Source organism: Festucalex cinctus, chromosome 1, assembly GCF_051991245.1.
Source record: "Festucalex cinctus isolate MCC-2025b chromosome 1, RoL_Fcin_1.0, whole genome shotgun sequence".
Taxonomy (NCBI): Eukaryota; Metazoa; Chordata; class Actinopteri; order Syngnathiformes; family Syngnathidae; genus Festucalex; species Festucalex cinctus.
The window spans coordinates 726825-736629 of record NC_135411.1 but is presented as its reverse complement, the minus strand read 5'-3'; the positions used below and the strand labels follow the sequence as shown (position 1 = coordinate 736629).

The window sequence follows — 9805 nt, the reverse complement described above, 5'->3', positions numbered from 1 at the left end:
TCCAATCGCAAAACACCACTCGGGTTCTGACCGGGAGGGCTGTTCCTCAAAATGACGTCGCTCCCTGTCTCACTGTCATTGCCCACGTGAGCGTTGAAGTCCCCCAGCAGAATGAGGGTGTCCTTGGGGAAGCACTCTCCAGCACACCCTCCAGGGACTCCAAAAAGGGTGGGTACTCTGAACTGCTGTTTGGTGCATATGCACAAACAACAGTCAGGACCCGTCACCCCACCTGAAGGCGGAGGCAGGCTACCCTCTCATCTACCGGGGTGTACCCCAACGTACTGGCGCTGAGCCGGGGGCCAATAAGAATGCCCACAACTGCTCTGTGCCTCTCACTGTGGGCAACTCCATGAGTGGGAGAGAGTCCATCCCCTCTTGACAGGACTGGTACCAGAGCCCAAGCCGTGTGTGGAGGACAGTCCGACTATGTCTCGTCGGAACTTCTCTGCCTCACACACCAGCTCAGGCTCCCTCCCTGCCAGAGAGGTGACATTCCATGTCCCAAGAGCCAGCTTCTGCAGCTGGGGGTCGGTCCGCCAAGGTCTCCTCCCATGGCTGCCACCCAGCCTCCACTGCACCCGACCTCTGTGGCCCCTCCCACCGGTGGTGAGCCCATGGGAAGGTGATACAGTATCTTATATATTATTGATATATATATATATGCAACATTTATTTGTACTGCAAGTAATACAAATGACTTTTGGCCAGTTTTTCTCATCTGTGGCTCTCACACTTTCCTTCAGCAAAGTTTTGACGCAACACTTACCTTCCAATGAAGGTAAAATGTTCGTGATGACTGATGATGACAAGCCATTGAAGTCAAGGAGGCGGACCTCAGAGCCAAGGAGTAAGTTGAGGGCAGGTACCAACTGACTCCTTATTTGTAGGGAGGGCACTAATGCTGATTGGCTTGGGATGTAAGGTATTGCCACACACTTCCCACCAGGGGGAGCATCATCTCATCAGCGCCACACTCTGAAGTACAAATGCAATTGCATTGTACTGTCGCTTCTCTTAATGTGTGTACATTTTTGTCGGAACGCCGCCTGTGAGTCGCAGCAGTGGCCGGAAACGGAGCTGGTGTGTGAAGCCCGGAAGTCCAGGTGGCATCTACTCCATTTGATTTGTATTTTGATTTCAAAATGTGATGAAAGGTTGTTTGGCAACAAGAACTATTTGCCTGCAGAGGCAAAAGTGCCACATGAACAGAAATTATATTACTACATGCAAAATGAAAGAATCAAAACCAGGTATGGACACAATTTTGTTCTTATGTCATCTGAATATTGTATGCTAATCATGTCAAAATTGTTACATAGAAAGATAAAATGTGCAAAATGCACTAGCATATGGCGTGTTAGCTAGCACGGAGCTGTGGTGGTTGAGTTAGCAACAAAGAGTAGGACATTTGCGTCAATTATTTCAGTGATAACACTGTTCCACAAAAAATTTTAATCGCAGATGGCTTTGTGTGTCTGAACGTATTCTCGACGCTTATTTGGGGAAAATTGCAAGGTGGCTTTATTTCTATTTCATACACAAGGCAACTCAATGTGCTTCACACAAGCAAATACACAACACGTACAAACATCAACAAACAACCATTAACAAAATTCAGAAGCAAACAAAAATAACTTCCTAAATTACGTACAAAAAAAAACATTTAAACACATTAACAGCAAACATTTAATATTTACAGGTTGAGTAGTTTTGAAAGCATTACATTTACACTTAAGATGCATTGACACTTTTACAGCACACCAGTCTCACTTCCCTTCATTTTTTGAAGCTTCAAAGATGGCTGCCATTCTCACCAGCACACTCGTGTCTCTCAGCAAGCTTTTTACAAGAGAATCTTTTAGGACAAACACTGCAACTGAATGGTTCCTTCCCACCATGTGTTCTTGTGTGTTTTCTTAAATTTGACATGGAAGAGAAGCTTTTTCCACAATCTGAGCAGGAATACGGTTTCTCTCCAGTGTGTGTTTTTGCATGTGCTGTTGAAGAATTGGTGGAAGCGAAGCTTTTCACACATTTTGTGCATGAATATGGTTTCTGTCCCGTGTGTGTTCTTATGTGGCTTCTTAATTCAGGTTTGGCAGGGAAGATTTTGCCACAGGCTGAGCAAGAAAAAGGTTTCTTGCCAGTGTGTCTTCTTGTATGTATCGTTAATTCTGACTTCGGGGAGAAGCTTTTGCCACAGTCTGAGCAAGAAAAAGGTTTTTCCCCAGTGTGTGTTGTTGAATGTAATGTTAAATGTGACTTCTGAAAGAAGCTTTTGCCACAGTCTGAGCAAGAAAAAGGTTTCTTGCCACTATGGATTCTTGTATGTGTTGTTAAATATGACTTGCAAGAGAAGCTTTTGCCACAATCTAAACAAGAAAAAGGTTTTTCCCCATTGTGTCTTCTTGTATGTCTTGTTAAAGCTGACTTCTGAGAGAAGCTTTTGCCACAATCTAAACAAGAAAAAGGTTTTTCCCCAGTGTGTCTTCTTGTATGTGTTGTTAAATTTGACTTCGAAGAGAAGCTTTTGCCACAATCTAAACAAGAAAAAGGTTTTTCCCCAGTGTGTCTTCTTGTATGTGTTGTTAAATGTGACTTCTGAGAGAAGCTTCTGCCACAATCTGAGCAAGAAAAAGGTTTCTCGCCACTATGGATTCTTTTATGTGTTGTTAAATATGACTTGCAAGAGAAGCTTTTGCCACAATCTAAACAAGAAAAAGGTCTTTCCCCAGTGTGTCTTCTTGTATGTGTTGTTAAATCTGACTTGTCAGAGAAGCTTTTGCCACAAACTAAACAAGAAAAAGGTTTTTCCCCAGTGTGTCTTCTTGTATGTGTTGTTAAATCTGACTTGTCAGAGAAGCTTTTGCCACAAACTAAACAAGAAAAAGGTTTTTCCCCAGTGTGTCTTCTTGTATGTGTTGTTAATTCTGACTTCCGGGAGAAGCTTTTGCCACAGTCTGAGCAAGAAAAAGGTTTCTCGCCAGTGTGCCTTCTTGTATGAACTGTTAAATATGACCTGTGAGAGAAGCTTTTACCACAATGGGAGCAAGAAAAAGGTTTCTCGCCACTATGGATTCTTTTATGTGTTGTTAAATATGACTTGCAAGAGAAGCTTTTGCCACAATCTAAACAAGAAAAAGGTTTTTCCCCAGTGTGTCTTCTTGTATGTTTTGTTAAATCTGACTTGTCAGAGAAGCTTTTGCCACAATCTGAGCAAGAAAAAGGTTTTTCCCCATTGTGTGTTCTTGTATGTGTTGTTAAAGCTGACTTGTCAGAGAAGCTTTTGCCACAATCTGAGCAAGAAAAAGGTTTTTCCCCAGTGTGTGTTCTTGAATGTTTTGTTAAATGTGACTTCTGAGAGAAGCTTTTGCCACAATCTAAACAAGAAAAAGGTTTTTCCCCATTGTGTCTTCTCAAGTGAATTTTCAAACTCAATGTTTTCCCACAGTGAGAACATTTGCTGGATTTGTCGTCAGTATGACACGACCTATCATCATCATCATCATCATCATTATCATCATCATCATCATGAGAAGAAAGGGACCTTATGTCATCACTTTTTGCTTTTGATGATCCCCAGTGGTCTGCATCACTTTCTGGAATCATGTTTTGAGGATTTAAGATCCTGTTTGGAGGCTCCGCCCCTCTGCCCTCCTCACTCTCACCCTTGACTTCATCTTCACTCTTTAAAGGGGCGAAGGTCATTGGTGACTTGGTGACGTCATCCTCAACCTCCTCCTCTTTGACACGAACGGGCTTTTCTTCCTCTTCGATGTAAGGATGTTCTTCCTCCTCTTTAACATTCGGAGGCTTCATGTCCTCTTGGTCAGGACGAAGATATTTCTCAGCGACGTCTGCAGGACACAAGAAGACAAACACACATTTGGGTTGGTCAAGTCAAATTTCAAGCGTGAGATGATGTGCATTATTGTTTCTACAGTGCACCTCGACTTGGGGCCACCGCACACTCGGATTGGCCCATCCAAAAAACAAAACAAAAAGAAAAAGGAAAAAAAAGTATTGGCCTTGTTAAAAATCCGACAGCCGATATAAGGTCAAATCTAAAACCATTTTAATCTCTCTATTGATTCAAGTCGACTAAATTGAGTTGAGTTGATATTGTCCATCCGCATACATTTCAACTTTTACATAGAAAATTAAAACACCTATTTGTAACCATAGTTAGGCTGGAAGACCCCTACTTCCACATGATTCATCCCATTCTCATCTTTCCAATTTAAACATATTCCAAATATTCACGCCTTACCCACAATTCCCGATTTTGTACCCAATTTTTCCTCATGCATTCTTCATGGAAGATTCAAAATTTCCTTCCACATTTTTCATCCAATTTACTTCATTCCAACGTCAATATATTCCACCAAATCATACCACGAGCTCTATTCCTGTTCCAAAATTCACGCCTTACTCGCAATTCCCGATTTCGTACACGTTTTTTCCAATGTACTCATAACGGGAGATTCTACATTTCACATTTACTTCCACATTCTTCATCCAATTCACCACATTCCAACTTTAATATAGTCACCAATTCTCCTTTTTTAGTTCCAAAATTCACGCCTTAATCACAATTTTCTATTTTGTACCCTACGCCTGCCTTCAGCGGCAGCCATCTTGGCCAATTGATTTGGTACACCAGGGATTCTCGCCAGGAAATGCCCCAGCTTGAATAGGAAGTGACCTGATTTCAACAGGAAGTGACACAATTTCAACAGAAAGTGACCTGATTTCAATAGGAAGTGACCCGGAAATGGCATAAAATGAACAGGAAGTGACTCAGAAGTGGCTTTAAATCAACAGAAAGTGACAATTTCAACAGAAATTGATCTGATTTCAATAGGAAGTGACCTGAAATCAACAGGAACTGACTTGTTTTCAACAGGAAGTGACCCAGAAGTGACCTGATTTCAATAGGAAGTGACCTGTTGATTTGAACAGGAAGTTACCCAGAAATAGCCAAAAATCAAAAGGACGTGACCTGATTTCAACAGGAAGTGACCAGGAAATGGCCTAAAATCAACAGAAAGTGACCCAGAAGTGGCATCAAATCAACAGGAAGCAACACGATTTCAACAGGAAGTGACCTGATTTCAATAGGAAGTGACCCGGAAATGGCATAAAATGAACAGGAAGTGACTCAGAAGTGGCTTTAAATCAACAGGAAGTGACTTGTTTTCAACAGGAAGTGACCCGGAAGTGACCTGATTTCAATAGGAAGTGACCTGGAAGTGACTTAGAATCAACAGGAAGTGGCCCGATTTCAACAGGAAGTGACCTATCAATAGGAAGTAGTCCAATTTCAACAGGAAGTGACCTATCAATAGGAAGTAGTCCAATTTCAACAGGAAGTGACCTGATTTCAACAGAAAGTGAGCCTTACTCCAGTCCTCAATCTTTCCTCCATTAAATAATTCACTCATTAATTTACCTTAATTAAGCGCAACCGCTTCATTCCATTTTCACGTGTCGTCTTGTGCGCAGTTCGCATATATGCCCAAATGAACTCGGCACTGATTTGCAAACCGGAATCGATTGTCATTGACTGCCGTCTTCGTGAATGCTACAGTTGCAACCAGTGATATTTTTGTCGACGAAATATTTACATGATAATTTTCGTGACTAATTGTTTTTCCCGACGAAAATTAAATGAAAACTAAAATAGAAGCCATTCATTCAGACAATAACTATGATTAAAATTGACTGACAATTTCGTCAATGACTAAAATGAAAATGAAAACAACACAGTCGTGAAAATTCACACAATCCAATCGGAATGAATGAGAAAAGAACCACTCAGAAAATGTTGTATTCACTGCACTTTAACTCAACTCAACGTTATTTATAAAGCGCTCTAAGAACAGTCATTGCTGTATACAAAGTGTTGTACATAAACATAAATTGTGCAGCTGTAAGATTAACCTCAAGCAATTTAAATTATGCACTTTTTCTTATTCAGGTGAAAAGTTACATTATTGTCAGTTGAACATGATTCATTGAAACAAGAAAGACACCATTGTATGAAATGTGTCTTGCGTGTTAAACTAAAGTCACAAATAGGTGTGCTATAATTTTCTGTATAAAAGTTTAAACGTATGCTGAAGGAAAATAGACTAAACTGTGAATTTAATCGACTAAAATTGGATCAAAACTAAAATACAATCAGAAGACTAAATTATGACTCAAACTTGTTAATTTTAGTCAAAAGACTATAACTAAAACTAAATTAAAATTTCTTGTCAAAATTAACACTGGTTGCAACAGCAGTTGAATGTAACAATGCAGTAACCATGACAAAACTGTGACTGTTTTGTAAAAAAAAAAAAAAAAAAAAAAAAAAAAAAAAAAAATAGTATACCGACAAAAAAAAAAAAAATTTGTAGTATTGTACCACCGTTTTAATACAGTCTTATTGTGCACCTAAGTGTTCTTAAAATCGCACACGTCTTGTCAGATACATTGGTATGACTGTCTCATGACTGTATAATCGGCCCCTGTCCGGAATCAACCAATCAAATCAATTTATTTCACTCTTTAAAATAACAGTTGAATTTAATTACTGTGCACAGCAATGAGGACTGCAGTGAATTTTTTTTTAACGCTATATAGTAGTGCTAAGCAAGGGAGAGTAATAAGAAGTGTACAAACCTGCTGCGTGTAGCACAATTCGAGGCTGCTCGCAAACGTCGTCCAGCGGTTGAAAATGTTGCTCGTTCTCTTCTTTGACTCCAAAGAGTTCCTCCTCGTCCTTTGGTGTCGTTCTCGCCGACATTTTGGCACAATAATGCCAACAAAGTCACACTTGGTCTCTTCCTGACCACGTGTTATGTGCTTCTCTTTGTTAGCGGCTAGCGAGTTAAGCTAAGCTAAGCAAAGCTAAGCTAAGCTAAGCTAAGCTAAGCTAAGCTAACTTGGCCGAGAAGCATCAACGCGCACCGAGACGAGTTTAAACACACGCCGACATTTAATAAACGGTGTCGCAGACCTTCAAAATGGTGATGGGAGTCCTGTGTGTTCAGTCCAACACCAAATAAGAAAGAATGAATTAGCAGAGGACGTCTGATGAAACGCGATGTGGCCGCCGGCCACGGCAGTGAGCACGTGAAGAAACGAACGGAGACGTGCGGCGGAAGTCAGGCAGGACACGCCCCCGCTGCGTTACGATTGGCTGCTGGAAATTGTCCGGGGGCTTCAGCGCAAGCAATGCCACAAGTCATCGGCAGATGTCGCCATTTTTGCTGCGGTTGGAATCGAAACTCTCATTCTTTTTTTCAGTGTTTTGATCCCGATACAATTGTAAAGTTTAAATTGGACTTATTGAAAAGAGTTCCAGTTTATTGTGGTGAATGTGCAGTTTAAAAATTCGCCATCAAAGTTGAACAAGCTTGTTGAGGTTAACTGAATGTTTATTATGAGGGATGAGATTTAACCACCAAATGTTATGAGTTTAAAGGCCCAGTCTGCCGGTTTCACTCAGGAAAATGCACTTTTTAACTCTTTGACTGGCAGCCATTTTCGGAAAAGGTAACCCCTATACTGCCAGCTGATTTACAGAATTTTACCAATCTTTCAAGCTCCACAGAAAATGTTGTGTTAGGACTATGGAAACGCGGATACTACCAAATGAAAGATTGAAGTCTCATCTTTCATCTAAAAAAAAAGTTTGTTTCTACCTTATTCGAATCTTCAGTAATCAACAATAGAAAACACCTTCGTTTCACACAAATCCTCTATTTTCTTCCAAAATACGGAGAAATCAAGCTTTTTGTGAAACGATGCTATTTCATGCACTCAAGTGAATTTGGCACTTTTTTTTTTTGCATGAGTGATTCTACAAACACCTAAACTTCTATAAAACCCTACCCCAACAATAAAAAATGTTTTTTGATTGCAAAATAACAGTTTATTTACATGCAACAGCAGCAATCCGAACAAACAATTTGGAAAACTCTTTGCAAACTATTTACACGTGCGCAACAGTTTTTGTCAGTCTGCTTCTGCATGGACTGATTTGCGTAGAGGTTGGTATGATGAACGATGTGCTGGAGAAGTTCATCCGTGATGAAGAGCTCCAGGATGTCAGCTGGCAGGTGGGAATTCAGCTCTGCTGCAGCATCCCTTGGTCCTGGTTTTGCAGCAAAGGGGAAGATGGTTGGCTGCCAGCCGAATTCATCAACTTCAAGCCAGCCAGAATCTTTGGGATCTGCAAATATACATTTCAATAGCATATATTATTTTAGAGCACTGTGATGCAATGTGTGTGTGTGTGCATGTTTACCTTTTTTTCTTGGATGTATTGGTCGATGCACATTCTGTAAATTATAGAAGACGTTTACCATCAAATATTTTATTAGTGCTGTGGAGAATCTTTTCTTTTTCCTTTGTTCTGCTCACTGTGAGAAGGGTCACTTTGGGTAGGAGCTGAAAGAAACATATACAATTACAATACTATCGAAAGACTTTCCTTTTATTGTTGCGGTGTATTGAAAACGTTTTTTTTTTTTTTTTTACCTTTCTTTGTCGTAGAACCAGCGGTCGGACGTTGCTGTGAGCACGATCTATAAAATATACATTCACGTTTGTATAGGTAATAGATGTTTTAGTGTATATCAGCACATTTACACACGCTGCTAGCAGATCGCCCGAAAAGTTAGTAATCTTACTAGCAATCTCTTAGCATGTTAGCGCTTACCTTCACGTTCTTTGGAGGACGAAAGACTGTCCAAGACTGTCTTGCATCGGACCCATAGTAGTCGTCATCGTCCGATGAAACGTCATCTGTGCAGACGTGGTCGGTTGTGCACCACTTTTCTCCGGTGTTAGCATCGCTAGCCGGTGGGGCCTTAGGACGTTATGAGCATCGCTAGCCGGTGGGGTCTTAGGACGTGGTCGAAACGGCCGCGTCACCGCTTCAACTATGACTTAACCCCGTCATCACTGTGCTCTTGAGCACTGGTCGATGCTTTTGAGCTTTGAAAATAAGGATCAAGCGTGATCAGATTGCCATCTGTAGCCTTTTTGACTCCCTTAGCCAAGTTAGCCATTCTCTCCCCCTCAACACTCTAGCTCCGCCTCTCTTCTTCTACTGTTGTCTCCTACCCGATCTTGTCCAAAAGACTCATCACAGCCATCTAGTGGCCAGGAATACTCATTATAGTAACCCGATCGGCTTGATACTTGGAGCACAGCTGCCCAAGGCTTTCCTCCACCCGTTTCCATAAAAAACATAGTAGACGTCAATTAACGTCTATGGCGGCCAATTCTAGGATTATACTGAACGTCTTTAAACGTTTATGGCGGTCAAAGAGTTAAATGCAGGATTTCAACAAACAAACTACTTCTCAATTTACAGATCTGGGCTTCTCTTAATTTCTGGGGGTGATTTTGTCCTATAAACCCCCACCGCCCCAGCCTGTATTTTGTAATTTTGTGTTTGGTTTGCTGCGATTGGCTGGCAACCAGTTCAGGGTGTACCCCGCCTACTGCCCAGAGCCAGCTGAGATAGGCGCCAGCCGCAACCCTTGTGAGGAATAAGCGGTCAAGAAAATGGATGGATGGATGGATGTTTGGTTTGTGAACAGCGGGACGTTTCTGTGGAAAAACAGTGTTTACACCCCTGCAGCCAATCGCAGAGCGGGGTTTGGCGTGTCGCAAACGGGGCCGGGCGAAATTGTCAGCTGCGTGACGTCACTCCTGCGGCAATTTGAAAGCACACACGGATTTTTTTTTCACTCACCCATTCACACGTTAGCTTCTGTGAGTGAGTGAGTGAAAAAAATAA

General features: G+C 41.4%; 1 protein-coding gene and 1 long non-coding RNA gene across 2 annotated transcripts; both read right to left on the bottom strand.

Annotated features, from left to right (window-relative positions):
* Nucleotides 1-223: 223 nt before the first annotated feature.
* On the bottom strand, nt 224-3711 carry LOC144006214 (uncharacterized). The gene is made up of 2 exons (XM_077504950.1): nt 1818-3711; nt 224-387 (listed from the first exon to the last, which is right to left on the bottom strand). The coding sequence occupies exons 1-2, from the start codon at nt 3709-3711 to the stop codon at nt 224-226; spliced, it is 2058 nt and encodes a 685-aa protein (XP_077361076.1).
* Nucleotides 3712-8403: 4692 nt separating this feature from the next.
* Nucleotides 8404-9670, bottom strand: LOC144012581 (uncharacterized). The gene is made up of 3 exons (XR_013282146.1): nt 8717-9670; nt 8536-8582; nt 8404-8445 (listed from the first exon to the last, which is right to left on the bottom strand). It is a non-coding gene; the product is annotated as an uncharacterized LOC144012581 (long non-coding RNA).
* Nucleotides 9671-9805: the final 135 nt, after the last annotated feature.